General features: G+C 26.4%; 2 protein-coding genes across 2 annotated transcripts in view; both read right to left on the bottom strand.

Moving 5' to 3' along the window:
• Positions 1 to 106: 106 nt before the first annotated feature.
• On the bottom strand, positions 107 to 568 carry LOC136079440 (uncharacterized). Its single transcript, XM_065795178.1, has 2 exons — positions 554 to 568; positions 107 to 421 (listed from the first exon to the last, which is right to left on the bottom strand). Exons 1-2 carry the CDS (start codon positions 566 to 568, stop codon positions 107 to 109), a joined length of 330 nt encoding a protein of 109 aa, XP_065651250.1.
• A 6,283-nt stretch (positions 569 to 6,851) lies between these two features.
• Positions 6,852 to 19,360, bottom strand: part of LOC101236816 (gamma-tubulin complex component 5) — a 105,227-nt gene continuing 92,718 nt past the window's right edge. Inside the window, exons 28-36 of the mRNA XM_065796432.1 lie at positions 14,295 to 14,373; positions 11,899 to 12,019; positions 11,106 to 11,230; positions 9,890 to 9,961; positions 8,991 to 9,035; positions 8,758 to 8,838; positions 7,859 to 7,947; positions 7,077 to 7,177; positions 6,852 to 6,994 (exon numbers count right to left, since the gene is read on the bottom strand). Coding sequence (XP_065652504.1) covers positions 6,930 to 6,994; positions 7,077 to 7,177; positions 7,859 to 7,947; positions 8,758 to 8,838; positions 8,991 to 9,035; positions 9,890 to 9,961; positions 11,106 to 11,230; positions 11,899 to 12,019; positions 14,295 to 14,373 — 778 coding nt within the window. The 3' untranslated portion in view covers positions 6,852 to 6,929. The remainder of the gene's footprint in view (positions 6,995 to 7,076; positions 7,178 to 7,858; positions 7,948 to 8,757; positions 8,839 to 8,990; positions 9,036 to 9,889; positions 9,962 to 11,105; positions 11,231 to 11,898; positions 12,020 to 14,294; positions 14,374 to 19,360) is intronic.

Below are 19,360 nucleotides of genomic sequence, written 5' to 3'. Positions count from 1 at the left end.
GTCCAAGAACAGATCCCTCAAGAACACCAATGAGTATATTCAACAGTGACAAGGAATCTTTTCCCATTACAACGCGTTGCCTACGATTGGTTAAAAAAACCTTAATCTATCTCAACAAAACACCGGATATTCCATATGCTTCACACTTGAGTAATAGCGTTTTGTGTGGTACCTTGTCAACGGCTGTGCTGAAATGAGGTATATCATGTCGATTGGACACTTGCATTCCATGTATGTTGTCAAAATATTTATTGGTTACACAAGCCTTTTTCTTCACAAAATCATACTGGTGTTGCGATAGAGCATCATGTAGTTGCAAATGGTCAGTGACTGCTACACGAATAAATCCTTCCAAAACATTGCATGGAACTGACGTTAAAGACACTGGTCTGTAGTTTAACGCTACATGTAGGTTGCTCTTCTTAAACAAAAGGCTTATGTATGTTTTTCACCAACTATTTTGTATTGTGCCCGATTCAATTGTAAGGCTATATATGATTGCTAGAGGTTTCAAGTGTGTTGACGCACATTACTTAACTACATACGGACTTACCATATCGCTGCCCATCGCTTTGATTTTGTCCAATTATTCTAGTTTATTTTTTATGTTCTCCAAATTTAACGCACTCCTCCAGCTTCAGTCAATGTCTTTATTTATTACTTTATTGAATTTTGGAAGCGCTGTATCTTCCTGAGAAACAAAAATAGATTACAAACTTTCATTTAGACAGTTAACGATTGTTTCCTTGTTGAAAATATTGCACCTGTATTCTGTATTGTTGTAAATATTGCACCTGTATTGAAAATATTGCACCTGTATTGTCTCTCAACATTTGCAATTGATGTTTATACTGTCTGGCTTTTCGCATATGAATAGAATATCCGAGGATCTGGATTTATCTTGTCAATATTAATTTTTTTGTACTCGCTCACTGATTTCTTTACAGCTTTTTCACATTCTTTTTGGTCACTTTTTATTCATTTAATAGGGGAGAGTTTGTATGAAAGAGCCAGGTTTTGAAGGAGCCAATACCATTATTTCTAACTTACTGGCATCTGATCCTTATTGTATTTAACTCTTTGTGTGGCAACACTGGATACCTGTAACCTACAAAAAATGTACAGTTCTGCTAAAATAAATAGCCTCGTAAGAGCACTAAAGATTTTGAAAATGAAAAGTAATTTTTTGGTGGTTTACTTATTTATTTTTAAGATTAAGTGTAATGTTTTATTTGATAAAAGAAACATGCTGCATTCTTAAATATATATTTGTTCTTCATTTACACAAAAAATATTAGATTAAAACTATTGTCAAAATTGTTTAATTCAAGGTTATGTATTTAACCAAACAATTTTTTGAAAGAGCCGACTGTTTATGCTATAAATAAGCCGACTTTTTTATTTACCTTTTTTTATACTAAGTAATCGTTTTGCGCTTTAACGACTTCATATATTTTTCGTAATGCTTCATAGAGCTTATTCTATCGAAATTAGTTGTTTTAGTGACTTTTCCTTAAGTTGTAAAACATAGCTCCGTTTGAATTTAAAATAATATTTAATAAAATTTTTAAAAGTCAAAGTTCTGAAAAAGTCATTTTTTTTTTTAAAGCTTAAATAATTTTTTAAAACTTTTTTTGTATTGTTTGATTCATTTTATTATATCCTATTATGTATTTATTATATTATTATGTATTTTTATTATTATATTATTCATTATTCTCATTCTCATTTAATTCTTTGATTTTCAATAATTTGTAAAACTATTATTAAAGCTGTTTTATCATTTGTTTTATTATTGATTATCAAAGAATTATAAACCTTTAAGCACAATCTGATTTTTAGAAGTCTATTTAACAGTTTAATATTTTTAAAAGATTTGATAGTGTTCAAAAAAAAGTTACAGCTGATTGTCGTTCGAAAAAAGTTACGGCTTATTCATGGCACAGAGGTGGTTCTTTCTTTGACACAATGTTATGAAAGAGCTGTTTTCTTTCTTTTTTTAAAACAGGTGAATAATAGATTATTAGCATTGTTATCCGATTTATTTTAGTTTTAAAATATTACCCAATAATGTAATTATTAAACTAAAAAAAAAAAAAAAAAAGTTATTACAATTGGGTTTTTTTCACGCCATTTTAAAACTGGTTTTTTCATACACTCTCCCCTAATTCAATATTTTTATGATTTGATGCTCTTAGACAACTCTATTGTTTTTTTAAGACGTATTTGTCGCCTAACTTCAGCCGATATACGTGGATCCTTTATGGTACTTTTTATTTGGTTTTATTTGGGCAAAATAAATTGCTGACACAAGCTGTTATAACCTTCTTAGAAGATTTCATAACACTCATTTGCTGATTTTCATGAAAACTCCTTATCCCAGTCAATAGCCTCTAGTGCTGCATTCATTCTTGTATAATCACCTTTCTTGAAGCCGTGTGACAGATGTCTCCTAGAATGGTGATCTTTGTTACGACACTCCATTGAATGACAATGTGTACCTTATTGGTTGATCCTAGTAATGGTCCTATTTCCATGTCTATCACTCTTTTACCACCGTCTCTTGTTACAAGATCTTGTTATCCATCATCTATATGAAACGTCGGTTCGAACACGCACCGGTGGAGGATAATTTTCGTTTAAATTGTCGACGAACTTTAAGCTCTGATGACAGTTACCTTTCACACTAATGCACAGATTGTCAGACCATTCAATGTAAGGGTAGTTGAAATCTCCAACCATAAGCATACCAGTGAACTTTTTGTTATCCACTAAATTTTAGGCTTTTTCGATGATACCATTCTGCATTTAACTCAAGTGTGCTGTTTGGTGGCCTGTAAAAACACCCTAGCAGTATGTGGTCCTCAGTTGATACCTTGTTACTACACCACACTTGTTCAATAGTTTTTTTGCATGCATTCATGTAACAGTCAATTGTGGTTATAATAGATTCTTTTACATAGATTGCAGTCCTCCACCAATACCTATTGATGTATTTTTTTGTAGCATATATAACCGTCTAAATTTAATATTCATGACTCATTAAACCGTGCCTTGGTTATCATAATTATGTTCGGATTATCCACCTGTAATCTAGCTTCAAATTGGTGTCTTTAGTTGTTTAGGAAAGTGGCGTTGGTATACCAGAATTTTAAGCATGATGTCGGTGAATGGAATATGCTGTGGATGTTATGCATTTATGATTTCTTGAGTTGCTTTAGCTGTCGCAGATGGAGTGTTTGCATTTGTTGGAGTTGCTAATGTTGATTGGCTTTTTGTTAAAGTCGTTTTCACTGCCGTACCTACAGCTGATAATTTAATCATAGCTACTGCTCCATTTTGGATGATGTATAGAGTTGACATTTCGATTCGTGCAGCATTTAGGCGGTTTTTCTCATCCACAACTTGCTTTCGTACATTTCATTGAGCGTGTGTTAAATCAGGATTAATGTATATTGTACGTTGGTAACGAACGCTGTCTTTCAGTTTTTTTGTAGCTTTTAACACCATTGCCTAGTGTACTGTGCTCTCTAATTCAATAATCTATGAACTTCGTTTATTCACTGATTTTAACCTGTGAATTTTTGTGATCTTGCTAAGGTTCAAACAGTCAAACACTTTTTTTATTTCTTTTTCGTCATCATTTTTTTGGTCTATTTTCATTGTTTTGGTTCTTGAATTCCAAATACAATTACATTTCTTTCTTTCTTAGTTTTTCAACCACTAAGAATAACGTTTTACTTGTTACAGATGTTTGAACTAGGTTTCAAGCTTGTTTATTACATAAATAATTGTGCCTTTGTTATTGTATTGTAATATTGTATTCATAACAATATAATTTTTTTATTGTATGTGTGTTACTTAAAAAATTACCTTTAACAAAGATTTTTTTGGTAATAAGTTTTTTATTTATGTTGTATTTATTTATATTATTATGTCTACGACTTTTAGAAACTTTTATTTAAGAGACTTAATAGTGTCTATGTATTGTTTTTAAAGTTGGTTTGTGTTGATTAATGATTGCTAACAGAAAATACATTACTTTAACAAATGTTACTTAAAAGGAATGGCATTATGTATTTCGACGCAGAATTTATGGTAAATCTCCCAATAAAGGGTTCACTTGCAGAGGTTTTTACATAAACTTCATTTGGTATCTCCATCGTATTTTTTAATAACTTTTACTCACATGTTCATTTATAAGTTGATTAATGCAATATTATTTACATATACTTTATTTATTACTAATATATTACATAACGCTTTATCATATATGGTAAAGCATGTATGTTGTTTATGCAATATCATTTCAGTAAAGAATTTATTAAATATTCTATGGTAGCATGTATTTTCATGTAAAACTATCAATCACACTGAAGTAAATTTTAAAAGTCATCTTTAATGTGTTTTTCAATCAATTTATCACAGGGCGCTATATTTTTTAAGATTTTGTTATAAAATAAAATTAAAATACAACCATGAAATGTACCTCAAAGATGTAAATAAAAGATATCAAGCCAAGATGAATAAAGACTTAATGTCATGTTAATTTGAGTCAAGACTTAAAAGTTTAAATAACAACATAGTAGTCTTGCTATATTATCATTGTTTACATGTCTATTCATGTCAAGTCTTGCAAAATTAAACATCAGCCATTAAATAACACTGTTTTAGATTCCCCACAAACTCCCTATCAGCACTTGCGATTACAACTGAAGATGGTAACTAAAGAAGTTTAAACAGCATTATAATCTGTGTCATATTGAGGCTTCAGTTCTCCAATATTTATTTTTGAATTTATTTGTTTAGTTATTTTTTAACTATTATAATAAATTACTTATTTAAGAGATTAAATAGTATTAGTGTTTTGTTTTTAAAATTGCTTTGAGGTAACTCTCATTGTATTATTCAAATCTTTATTTTCACTTTAAAAAATTGAAGTAAAAATGGATGAAAGCACAAATGAAAGAAATCGATACGACACAATGAATACATACGATACGATACACAAATGAAAGAAATCGATACGAATTAAAGCAAAATTTTGTCATTCGATCATTGTGGCGTAATGAGAGAACTACTAACGAAGAATTGAACTAATGTCATACAGTTTTGAATAAAATTTATGAAACTTAAATCGTTTTTTATAACTGTTTCATATAAATTATCTATCAGACCAAATATTCATGCGCCTAATACAACTTATTGCCTTTAAAGCAAGAACTTAATATAAATAGTTAATTAACTCTTTGTTTTAAACAAAAAAACAACTCTCGAATCTACGAAAAACAAACTTTAAATAATAAGGAAAACGCGCGCTATACGGTAAAAATATCTGGGTTCAATATGGGATTTCCCGATAAAAAACCAGACTAATCCCAATTGGATTCCATTGAAAAAGTTACAATGGGGCCCATATGAGTATCCCAAATAGGCACGAACATTTTCCCCAGTTAAGTCCCAACTGCGACCAAGTTGCGCTGTTTAACAGTGAAAGGATAATCAAGTCAAATTTGACTTTAAAAGAGAAATTTTGTTGAAAAAAATATATAAATACTGTTATCACGGTGGTATGTAGGGCTAGTATAAAATTGGGTGTTGACCCAGACCCAATTTGTTTGAACCAGGTCTGAGTTTTGTTTTTGTGGACCCAAAATCTGTAAAACTCACATGTATTAACCAAATGGATCGTGTATGGGGGATAAAATTTTTAAGTTTAAAGCAAATTTTTTAATCTTATTTATTATTAGGCATATACCGTAAACAGGTTTTTTTTTTTAATTCTGATTCACTCCCAACAAGGCTGCAAGCAACCACTATTAAGTTGGGAGTTACGAGAAAAAATAATAAAGTTATAGAGCAAGGACATGTTTGACAAAAAGACTTGAAAAGTTCAAGGTTGTATGAGTCAGGAAAACATGAAGATGGATGAAAGTTCCAAAGCGTTGAAGAGCGGCGAAAAAAACTAGACTAATAAAAGTTTTTAGAGCATGCAGAATAGGGTGGAGTGAATTTTAGTTTTTTTTACAATTCGTTTAGCCTGGGTGTGCAAAAGTTGTCTATTTATTTCAGAAATACTCTGGAAAAATATCAATGCTTTAAGAAATTATCTTGAGGCGCCTCAAGACCTTTAAAATTTTAATGGGTCCCTAATATTATGTAAAATAAAGTTTTTCAAAAGTCATGTTGGGTCTCAAAAGAAGCAAAATTTTATAAAAATTTCAAACATAACAATTATTTAAAAAAAAAAATTATTTTATAGTTTATTGCAGAAAAAATGACCTTTTAAACTAAAAATGAAAAAAGTTTATTTTTTTTAATTATAATTTCAAAAAAATCTTAAATAATAATTTTTTTATAAAATAATTGTTATTTTTGAAATTTTTATAAAATTTTGCTTCTTTTGAGACCCAACATGACATACCTTTAAAAAATTTTTTTTTTACATAATATTAGGGACCCATTAAAATTTTAAAGGTCTTGAGGCACCTTAAGATAATTTCCTAGAGCATTGATATTTTTCCAGAGTATTTCTGAAATAAATAGACAACTTTTGCACACCCAGGCTAAACGAATTGTAAAAAAAACTAAAATTCACTCCACCCTAATGCAGAAACAGATACAGTAAAAGAATGAGACTTTGCTGTATGACGAGTCAAGCAAGATTGAGTTTTAGTTGATGGAACTAGAGATGACAGATCTTTGAGCAGCGATCATGATGGTATTTGTAGAAAAGAGAAAGAGATGCAACTTCTCGACGATGGAAATGAGGCTCAAACTTAGCAGGTAAAGCGGATCCAATTACGTTTATAATGCGCTTTTGGACCTTGTTTAGAAAAGAAAAAGCATCATTAGAAGGACCAAATTTATTAAAAACGCAAATATAAATAAATAACACAATTTCTTTTAAAACTGCCACCAAAACAAATCTATCTTCGGAATACGTATTGATGGCCATGAGCTTCGATTTTCAAAGCATTTGCAAGAAATTCAACTGAAAACATAAAAAATAAATAATAATAACATACACACCGATACACAAACACACATATATAAAGAAAAAAATGTTAACTCACAATGTGGATAAGATCCTCGTTTAGCAAGACTATTGAAAAAAGAATGCAAAAATGCTGCGCATCGGTTGAAATCAATCTCCAACGAATTCAATTTATTTTCACTACAATTCAAATGTTATTTTTATTTAATAAAATTTTTTAAAAATATATATGAATTATAATTTAACTACGAATTTGGTATGGACTATGAATTTTTTGGTATTAGAAATTACTATCAGAACTGTGGACTAGAATTTTTTAATGTTTGAAATTACTATCAGACATGAAGGGAACGCTAAATTTTTGTGTGTTGACATGTCTTTGAAATATATAAAGAAAGTTATTATCATTTATATATTAGCTTTTCCAAATGAAAATTTATCCAAAAACTATTTTTTTTTAAAATATCATAAATTAGTTTGGAATTCATAACAAAGGTCGAGATAAGTCGGGAGCCATAACTTCCAAAGGCATGTCATACAATCATGTTAAACTATATTTTAAAAAATAACAAAATATTTTAAAAAAAACTTTCATCTTTATTTCAAATAAATTTTTTTCTTAAAAAATATAAAATGAAATTTTTTCTCCAAATTAATCGGGGAAATTTTTTCCCTAAATAATTTTAGAATTTTTTAAATTTATTTATGAAGATTTTCTACCATTTCCTAATGTTATCTATTTTAAAGAGCAGAAACGAACCCAAGAAGGTAAAAAGATCTATGAAAAAATTTATGATTAAATATAAAGCAAACATTATTTAAAAAATTATTTCTAAACTTCAAAACAATAAAACAAATTACTCTAAATGAACCAATCCTCTCATCCACAAACTTTCAAAATCAAAAACAAGAGATAAAATTCTGAATATTGCATCACGCGAACGACCAATCTGCAAAATCAAAATAATTAGGAAAACTAAGAAATTTAAAAAACTATATTAAAAACACATAATTTTTAATTAGAAACAACAACTTTATGAAACATATTTGGTTATTTCATAAACTTTCATGCGGTGGAGTATAAAGTTTTAAATGAAGTTGACTTATTTAATATTTTTATTCAAAAATGACTAAAAAATGATTGTTAGTTTACTAATTTATTTCAATTTAATGTTATTTGATTCAAAATCGGTGAAAATACAATAGTTGGAATGATGTTATAATTATAAACTTTAAGAAAAAGAGGTTCTTGCTTTTGTTTTCTTAGTTTAACATTAAATAATTTGTTAATTTACTATACTAACAAGCTAAAATATTCAGGTTTTGTGAACTTGAAAGTTATAAAGTTCAGATTTTGTCGATACGTTGAACACAAAACCCTTAAATTTACGAACAGGACAACAAAGACCCGGTTTAGTAGCGGTAGCAAGAATGTTTAATAATGTATAAATGAACATGATATAATAGCCGTAATAACCATGAACCATGTTATTCATGAATTTATCGCAAATAAGTATACACAATCGGAACATAGGAGATCAAACATAGTAGTGGAATAACTGCAAAAATTAAGGCTTTTATATTTCATAAAGTTTAAACATATTTAAAAACCTGGCGAATTCTTTTCCCAAGTAAAAAATTTTCAAATTTAAAAGAAAAGTTTGTCTAATAAACTCAGTCTTTCTAGTTCATAAAACCTACTTGACTAAGTCGAATTTTTAAAAGGAAAAAAATGTCTCTTTTATGTATACTTTACAAACCTTTTCTCGCAAAAGACATCGCTGTTTTAAATTTAGCAAGAATGTTTCGTGATGCTCCAATATCTTATCTAAATCTTTAGCCTTAACAAAAATAAAAAAAAAAAAAAATCTTAAACCAAAATAAAAATAAAATTAAAAGTAACAAACATTAACTATAACAATTTTAAAACAATTTTTTTTTCAATTTTTAAAAAATAAATAAAGCTTTAATAAAATTTTGAAACAGTTTATACCTCTTTCAACTTTGCATCGAACTCGGCACAAGTTGTATTCTGAATCTTAAAAAAAAAACTATGCTCTGAATCTTGAAAGGAAAGTTGAAAAGAAAATTCATCAACATAATTTAATATAAAATGCGTAAATGAGATATTAACTATAATAAACTTTCAAATAACACTAGGCCCAGAAGTAAGTCCTACTTAATGGGCATAGATACCAGGGTTAGTTTCAGCCTAAGATATCAAGCCCGCAGACCCTTAGATGCTCACAACTCTGTTTTAAACTTTTATTTCTAAACTTCAAACTCAGTCTCTAACTTATAATTTATTTATGAACTTCAAACACAGATGTGAGAACACAGATTCTCACTTTGAACTTTATTTTCCAAAGTTTTTCAACAAATCTTTTTTCATTTTCTGTATTCAAATCTTTATTCATTAGTTGTAAATTAAGTTTTCAACAAAAACAAGTGAATTTTAAGACTAAAAAATTAACAATTTGAATAATTGATACATATTTCCATATAATATGCATGCATATATTATCTGTATTTAACCCTCATTGTGAATTATTATTATTTTACAATTAGAACAAAGATTATCTTTAGTTCATAGATAATAAAAATTTATTTTTAATTTGAATGTTCACACATACTCATCTAACATGATAAAAAGATTTTGTAACTTTGCATTTTACAAGACAAATAAAGATTATTTAAAAATAATTTTGTAATATTTTTAACTTCATTTTTTATTTTAGACATGAAAACAACTAGAGTCCCCCTCTCAAGCTCAAAGCTTAATTATATTTTGTTTGAAATAACCACTCAAAAGATTACTGATTGATTAGAAAATATTTCATTAGCTAATTCATAAAAATAATAAAAAAATAACACTTTAACATTAAAACTTACTCTTGAAACCAAGTAGAAATGAAAGTTTCGAATAACATGCATCATTTTCATTCGAAAGATAAGCATACGCAACTAAAACATTAAGCGATAAGATAAGCATACGCAACTAAAACATTAAGCGATAAGATAAGCATACACAACTTAAACATTTTGTAAATTTATAACATATGTATTCAAGAACATGGCAACAACAATACTAAAGTACAAAACAGATGCTTAAAAACTTCATATAGGAATAAAGTTTACACATAAATGAAAACACACACATACAAACATAAAAATTTATGTTTATACTCTATCTATACTTTATCATAGTGACATTTTCCCATACTTTGAAACTTTTTTTGAAAATCATAAATTATTCCTTAATCAAAAAATAGGATCAAAAATATCTTTGCTTCACTGACAAAGAGTTTTGTAATGGTAGTGGTAGTCTTAATTCAAAAAAAAAAAAAAAATGTTCAAGTCTCACCCATTTTGTACCCATAATAAGCTAGTATATGGTGGAATACTTGGCGCACTAACACAACATTCGAGGTTCAAATTCAATCTATGCCTTTGGAAGTACTAGGCTTAACCTGTTTCTCAAGGCAGCCGCATTGTTTTGGAAGAAAAAAAAATGATTGGCCCACTATAGCCTTAAGGAGGTAAATTAAGTAAAAGATGGAAAGGGTAAAACTACTAAAAAAATTTTTTTTACCACTACACTCAACCTGATTCTTGTTAACAATGTTAATATAGTAGTGATAGAGTTTTTAATTTTTGATTCTGAGTTGAAAGATTAAGAGAGGGTTTAATTAAAAAATCTATTAAAAACCTAAAAAGAAAAAAGAAAAAACATTCAAATTAGTTTAAAGTAAGATTTGTGATCTGGGATGCCAGGATTCAGAAATCACAAAATCTCTTAATTTTTATATCCTTAAATCACAAGATTATTATAAGCAATCATAGGATTTAGAATATAAAAAGAATCTAAACTTAAAATAACGTAAATATAAGTTTAAAGTTTACCAGAAATTATATTTATAGATAAATTTTTATATGAAGTACATATAGCCATTTACAACATCTTTAAAAAGTGCTCCTCATAACTTTGATTAAGAAACATAGACAGCAATTGATTGTTAATTAAAAAAAAAGTTTAACTACAAAGTTTTTTTATATAATGATATTAAATTATGCTATATCATAAAACCATTAAAAAAAGAACTAAAACCTTTAACTTTTGTTTGATAGGTTCAAGCACAGAATCATCTTTCTTGATTTTACATGTTACATCTATATCAAAAGTATCACCTATGCTTTGGTGTGATTGGCTCATACTTGGTTCATTTATAAGCTCTAATAATATTTTCAAAAATCAAATTAAAGTATATAGACAACTAAAAAAGCTGGAACTAGTAATTTCACAAACTTAAGTGTAAGTGCATACTTGTTGAAAAAAATAAATATATATATATATTAACATGCACATTTAGCAACATATTTATATGCTTATTATGTGTAGTATTCTCATTCAGCCCCTGAAACCTGTTATGAATAATTTATCCCATACTTACCAATTTAGAAATAACATACTAGCTTTGTTTTCAGGTTTTTGAACCATCGCTTGTAAAATCATTGTAGTATTTTTACCAATTTGCACTTAAATTTTATACTAAAACATGTGTTTTTAATACAATGTTACTACAATGTTATAAGAAATTTATGCAATAATTTCAAACTAACACATGTGTTTTTTAAAATTTTTTGGCACATTGACACTAGTTTGGACTTACTGAACACCCTGCTTAAAAAAGTTTTCGTAACAGGTTTGCATATAGTTAGGTTAACAATTGTTGGTTTGTAGTTTAAAAATATACTGTTAAGCAGCTGTTCCCACAAATACAACACAGGTTCAATAAAAGTTTAAGATTTGAAAAATACTGAAAAGTAATTTATGAAATCACTTATAATTGACACATTCATTATAAAAAAATGAAAAAAATGAAAAAAATGAAAAAAACCACCTTGAAACTTCAACTGTTCCAGAGTCCACATTGTTCTTTTAACTTTAAGTAGAAACCTAAAGATTTCGTTGTACTTCTGCTCAGCCTCTGCATTTAAAATTATTGTGACTGGCCAAGGTGCCTGATATTTAATTTACATTATAAATACACCTGACAATTAAACAGTATACAATCACTACATATTTAAATCACAAAAAATATTTTTCTTATAGAATATATTACATAATAGTTTTTCCAATTTTTTTATTATTAGTATATATACTGTATAATATATATATAGTATATATATAGTGTCCGGATTATATAAATTAAACAAGATAGACTTTCATCCACAAAGAAAAAAATAGATTTGTCTTATTATTTTGTCATTTGAATTGTTATTTCACTATAAAACATGGAGATATATAAATTATAAAACTAACGTAAATAAATAAAATATAAACAAACATTAATAATATTAGGTGTCACTCTTATTAATAAAAACTAGTCATTGGAGTGACACCTAAAATAAAACAAAATATTATAGAAAACAGAGACAAGATGAAGGTCTACATCCCCCTAACCAGAATCTAAAAGTCCAAAAATATCTTAGAAATAGAAGATTTTTTTTTTTTAGGAGACGCAAATGTGATACAAACTACAAAAATATTTCAACAAACTTCCCAATACACACATACACACACACCACAAAAAATTCCTGAATCTGTTGCTGAACAAAGACAATTTAAAATAAGTAAATAAATAAATAAAACATAAAAACAAAAAAGAGAAAAAAGAAAGCTAAAAAAAAATAAATCCCTAATAAATAATGATAATATTAATAATAGAAACAATAATCAAAATTAATAAGAATTTTTTAAATGAAATGCTTTAATGTTTTATGCAGAATTCGCCATATTTGACAGTGTTGAAATAAGAAGGGTGCAAATTAACATTTTCAGTATTTATGAGTATTTTGAGTGTATAAGTAGTTTTAAAAAAAAATTTAATAATTGAATTATGTAAATTGTTTTGGAGAAAATCAAACACAAAAAGACAGTTATAAAACTTTACAAGATCTTGAAATTTTAGAAAACTACCTTTCTAAACGGCGCAACAATAGCTTAGACGGGAGAAGAACAAGGAATAACAAATTGATATTAGAGTATGTTGGGGAAATAAATGGATAACAAATGTTGATATTAACGACAACATACTATTGGCTGGTGAGAGTTTTTTATTTAATTGAATTAGCTGATAGCACCATAATAGGTTTTTGTCAAGAAATACCCCGAGATATTTTATATATTTAGAAAAATCTCTTACTGTTGTCTAATTCTAATTTTTTTAATATCATTATTAAACTTTATTTTTTTCAAGAGTGAAAAATAATAAATTCTGTTTTGTTGCTGTTTAGAGAAATATGATTACTATTTAATCAATGGCACAAATGATGAAGATTCAAATTAACTTTTTTACATAACTCAACTTTTTTAATAAATCATTTGCAACTTAAAAAAGTTGCACAAGTGATTTATTAATGCATAGAAGATTAGTGTAGTCAGCAAAACAATAAACAAATAAATTATTTATAGAGTGAAACAGTTCGCTAACATATTTAAAAAAAAGTAAAAGTCCGAGAACAAAACCCTAAGTGACACCATACTTGATAACTTTATTAGTGGATTCAACAAATTTATTAACGGAGATAAAAAAATATGCGCAAACTTTAGGGCTGAAAATAACTAAATACTGTTTTTCAATAATTATTAATTTATTAAAGACACATAGGCATTATCTTTATAACAATACATATTAAAGAATAAATACTTAGCTGAAAACATGCAGATGCAGATTTTTCATTAATTGTAAGACTTTAGTACATGGTTGTGTGGTGCTCCCAACTGATGATGGGAGCACTACAACATTAGTTGTGTGGTGCTACCATCATTAATTGTGATTACTTTTTAACTTATAAAACTGTTAAAAAAATTTCATCTTGGTTTAATCTCACCACCTCCTTCCCCACTCTTATCACTTATTAGTACACCAATATGTTTAAATGTTCTACATGTCAAGATAGTATTTTGATTAACAGATTTTTGATAAAAATAGGCAATTATATTTATAAAATTGTTGGCCACCCCTGAAAAATATTAACTATAAGTTTGGATTCAGACAAATATTATGTCTTTTTAATTCTTCATCATTTTCTAAAAAGCAGACAAATTTTAAATCAACATCTTTTAAAAAAAAATGTGGATCTTAAACTTGTATCTCATGATTTAACTTCAATATATATAACTAAACTTATGTATATTTAACTAAACTTTAAATATATGTATTTTTTTTTTTTAAATTAGATTACCCCGTATATTTATTATATGTAAATTAAAATATTTTACAAAATATAATACCTTATAATGCAAAGACATACCATCAAAAATATCTGAATTTGAAGCTGCTATAAAATGAGGTTGCAACTCTACAGACAGACTTTAAAACAAATAATAGGCTATAAATATTTAACATAAAACTTTGAATAAATAACAAATATACAGTACATCAATTTTGATTATAAGAAATAAAAACTATTACTATAATAATATTAAAAATTTTTTATACACATTGTATATGTGCATATTAATTAGAGTGAACTCTGAAAAAAATGTTTGTCTTTAGGCAGTTTAGTGCTTGATTTTGTCAATTAAAAGTGATAAAGAAAGTTTTTAAAATAATTTCAAGTTTGAACCCCGCCCCCATTTTTAAAAAATGTACCCCTTCTACCATTCTCTTTTCTCTTCTTAGCTGTATACTTAGGTCAAATAAAAATGTGTTACTTGTTTCTATTTCAACATGCTTTTTGTATCAACATATTGATCAGTAATAAAATTCTGAACTAATTATCTTAATGAATATTTATTATATATATCATATATATATATATCATATAATATTAAGTATTATCTATACAACATTAAGTATTAACTATATAATATTAAGTATTTTCTATATAATATTAAGTATTTTCTATATAATATTAAGTATTATCTACATAATATTAAGTATTTTTTATATAATATTAGGTATTATCTATATAATATTAAGTATTATCTACATAATATTAAGTATTATCTACATAATATTAAGTGTTATCTACATAATATTAAGTATTTTCGAAATAATATTAAGTGTTACCAATGCTTTTCAAGATTTTAATTGAAACTCTATGGCAAAAAAGAAGATGAAGAAGAAGATGTTGAGTTACTTTCTTTTATTTCTTTTATTTGTTCAGATTTCTTTTATTTGTTTTTAGTGTCAATTGTAAATAGTTTGTATACCTTAATTTAGAAGGGTTTTTGCAAACACTGACATTTTATGTTTGTGTTCAGGATTTTTTGATTTTATTATGGCTTGGTATGTAATGCAGTAAGATAAGATTGTTCAGTGAAAAAAAGGATGTTTTAATAAAATTGCAGGTTTTTTCTGATGCCTTTTTACAAGATAAAAAAAGATTTTTCTTGTGCGAATAAATGACAGATTTGATATTTGGCATACAGGAGTATCTTATCTCCATTGTGTTTACGTTGAATCCTTTATCTAGATTTTTGTTTTTAAGAAAATACAATTAGGGTTAAATATTGTTGTCGTATAAATACTGTTCCAGATTATATTTGATTTTTGATCATTTTTTGGTTTTAATCTTTTTTTTGTATGTTATTAAAACTGGTTTTATTATTTTTTCATATGTTAGCTTATGGGTGTTCTTATTTTTTCATATGTGTTTATTGGGTGTTCATATGTTAGCTTATGGGTGTTCTTACTTTTATTTTTTCATATGTTAGCTTAGGTGCATCTTCCTGAAGTAGGACTTAATAAATGAGATTCAATAAAAATAAGTTTAATTGATGATATGACCTATAATTTTACCTCTATGTTTCGAGGAAGTATTTTACCTCTATGTTTCTTTATTAAGTTAGTTAGGTAGTTGCCATAAGCACGTACAGAACTTGGTTTATTAACAAGTTTTTTTTAAGATATAAATAAATTTTAAAAAAGATTCAGAGTAAAATCAAGATAAACAGTTTTAAAATTGCAGTTAATAGAAAAAATCAAGATAAATAGTTTTAACATAGCAGTTAATTGAAAAAATAAAGATAAACAGTTTTAATATTGCAGTTAATGGAAAAAAACAAAATAAACAGTTTTAATATTGCAGTTAATAATGATATTGAGATTACATTTTTTGAAATTTAAAATCAAATTTGCAAAGAAACTTTTTTGGTCATAAAAATAGCTCGACATTATATTTCATACTCCATGGTGACATCAAGCAATCCTGTTTATTTCTTTTATAATTGAGAATAATTCCTTCATTAAAATAAAAGGCTTTATGGCATGGCATATAATAGATTCTTTATTCTCATCTATTATTATTATGTGTTGTTTGGGAAAGGTAATTGTGTTTTTAAATAAACTTTCATCAATTGGCAGATAATCATTTAAACAAAATGCTGAAAACTTATTAAATGTTTATCAATGTTAAGGAACCAAAAATAAATTATTCATAGTATTTTGCCATTGGTTTATAGAGAGCTTATTTCTTAACTTGGAATAAATATTGAATAAATTAAATTTTATATATTTTGCCTACTTCAATTTTTTGCAGGATTTAAAAGTTAAAATATAAAATTTTCTTAGAAAGTTGGCTTTGTGATCTTTTAAAGTTATAACACAGTTAAAAGCTCTATTTATTTTGATTGCATTGAAAATATTCTTTTTAATCAATATTTGCTTACTTTCTTTAATTGCTTGGTCTTTCAGCTTTGAATCAGCTCTTTTATAAACTGAAGTGATAGGGTTTTTTATGGTTGTATTTATCCATTTTTTTACTTTGTGAAGGATAATTGGTAGATTTTATTCCGTAGTTCAAGCACTCCAGTTTTTTGAGTTTTGATGTTTATTAAGTTTTATATATTGTTGTTGATGTTTATTGAGTTAGCATTAAAACTACTTAATTCGTATCATAGAATATTTATTTCAATACTTAAAAATTAAATCTATTTTAATTTTGAAAACAAGGATTTTATACTAAATAAAACGGAACATTAAATGTCATAAGCCATAAAACCCACATCAAAAATTTGTAATCTATGCTTACAGGGTTTATGAAAATAAAACATTTTTTAAGAAAATATAAAACAATTTTTAATAAAATATAACATATTTTAGTTGATTTAAAAGTGCATTTATGATATATAAAGTTTTTCATAAACTTCTAAAGAATAAAATGTTTTTTAACTATAGTTCATTATATTTAAAGATATTAAATAAAAAACCATACACTTTGATAAAAGTCTTGCCTTGCTATACCTTTCAAAACCCAACTTCTTATATTACAATACCAACCACAAAAATCAACACTAATTTTTGGTATAAGTGAATTCAAGGTAGCCTTAACTTCATTACTAGTTTAGAAGTATAATTAGCTTTAAGACAATTAAAGTATTCCTCCATTGGGTTCAATTGTGGTGAATAAAGAGGCAAAAATCAAACAGAAAAACAAGATTGGCTAAGCAAACTGATTACATCTCTTCAAAGATGAAAAGCACAATTATCCATTACTAGTACAAAATGGGGATTCGTTATAAAATACAGTCTTAAACTGTCGGTTATAAAATCACAAAAAAGATTGTTAATGGTATTCTAAGCTTTAAGATAGTGGAGGGATTATAGGATAGTGCCGTTATAGGCACCCTCCACATCATAAAGCTTAGAATTCGATTAATAGTTATAGAGGCCATTAAATTTACATTCTTTCCATGATTTGCAGGCACTGTAACAAAACATTTTGTATTCTTTATAGAATAGCCATATTGCTTAGAATATGTAAGTTAAAACCTGTTTGACCTAGAAACACTATTTACCGATTAAAACAACAAAAATAAAGCTTGAATAATACATTTTAATTATAAGCATAGTAAGGTATGACTGCATGTGTAATGCCTTAAAAAAGTTTTCTTGGAATAAAAAAGAAAAATTTATTTAATATGGATATAGTAACTTTTCTATTTTTCATTTTATTTAATATAAACTTAAAATTACAACAAACATCATTAACTGTTTTATATCTAAATATTTTATAAAAATAACACTTCTATTCCAAACTTAAAAGTATGAATCCAAACTTAAAAGTTGTATTTCAAGAACCATTTGTATAACAAATGGTTCAAATTTACTTTATTAGAATCAAGCTATTATATATCAAAATGCGTATATAAAAAAAATGTCACGGAGCTTTGCTTCCTGCTTTGATAAGTTGAATTAGTTTTGAATGATTTACCTAATAACTTATAACAAAGATCAAATTGGAAAGCGCAGCACATTCTATCAAGGTTGAGACTTTTGATTCAAGACTTTTGGTTGTTTTGGTATTAAAAACTTAAACTAAAACGTTTATTAAAAGTTGTTTATAAAAAGTGAATTGAAAGTCTTAGGATTGAAACTTCCGGCGTAAATTAACCTACATTCCAAATTCGATACAACTCTGTTACATCTCTACTTCAAAGTATGATTCCAAACTTAAAAGTATGATAAAATGTATGATATTAGACTCTGCTGAAAATTTATCCTTTAAAGGTGTACTTGACTACATTTCTTGCTGTCTTTCTTTTATTTTTATAGTTCTCTTTGCAATAAATAATCTTCATAAATTACAAAGCTTCATGAAGTAATTAGATGATTAAACTAATTTATTGTTTTACATTTTCATAATATTTGTTTTATATTTTTTTTTAAATTGTTTTATATTATCTTAAAATTTGTTTTATATTTTCTTAAAATTTGTCATGCATTTTTTTAAAATTTGTTTTATGTTTCCTTTAAAAATGTTTCACATTTTCTTAAACCCTGTAAATAAGAAATTATGATTAATATTTTACAAGAGTCAATGTAATAAACAAAAGAGGTGAGATAATATCTAAATGTAGACATAAAAATAACTTCATCTTATCCTTTGATACCAGTGATTAGTTTTCTAATGTATTTTCTTTTATTAAAGACTTACGTTCCATCGTAGTTTGTAATTTTCTAATATTGTTTATTTTTTAAATTTGTATTTTACGGCTGATGATCGCCATCAGGCAGAGTTGTTTTTCCTACATTTTATATATATATATATATATATATATATATATATATATATATATATATATATATATATATATATATATATATATATATATATATATACATACATACATATATATATATCTGTTAACGAAACTGCGCTTGTCCACACAAAAATATTTTTTTAAAACAACTTGATCACAGCTTTTTGCATGTTTTGAAATATTAGGTGTTTCAAAAAATTCTAAAATCATAAAAATAAATCTTAACTAAAACAAAACTCAAAGTCTAAGAAGAACTTATTTTAAGTATTTATTGTTTACATTTAAAATAAATAATTTCAATACTTTGATTT

This window comes from Hydra vulgaris, chromosome 04 (assembly GCF_038396675.1).
Source record: "Hydra vulgaris chromosome 04, alternate assembly HydraT2T_AEP".
Lineage (NCBI taxonomy): Eukaryota > Metazoa > Cnidaria > Hydrozoa > Anthoathecata > Hydridae > Hydra > Hydra vulgaris.
Note: the sequence above shows the minus strand (reverse complement) of the source record. Positions and strands in the feature narration are given on the sequence as shown.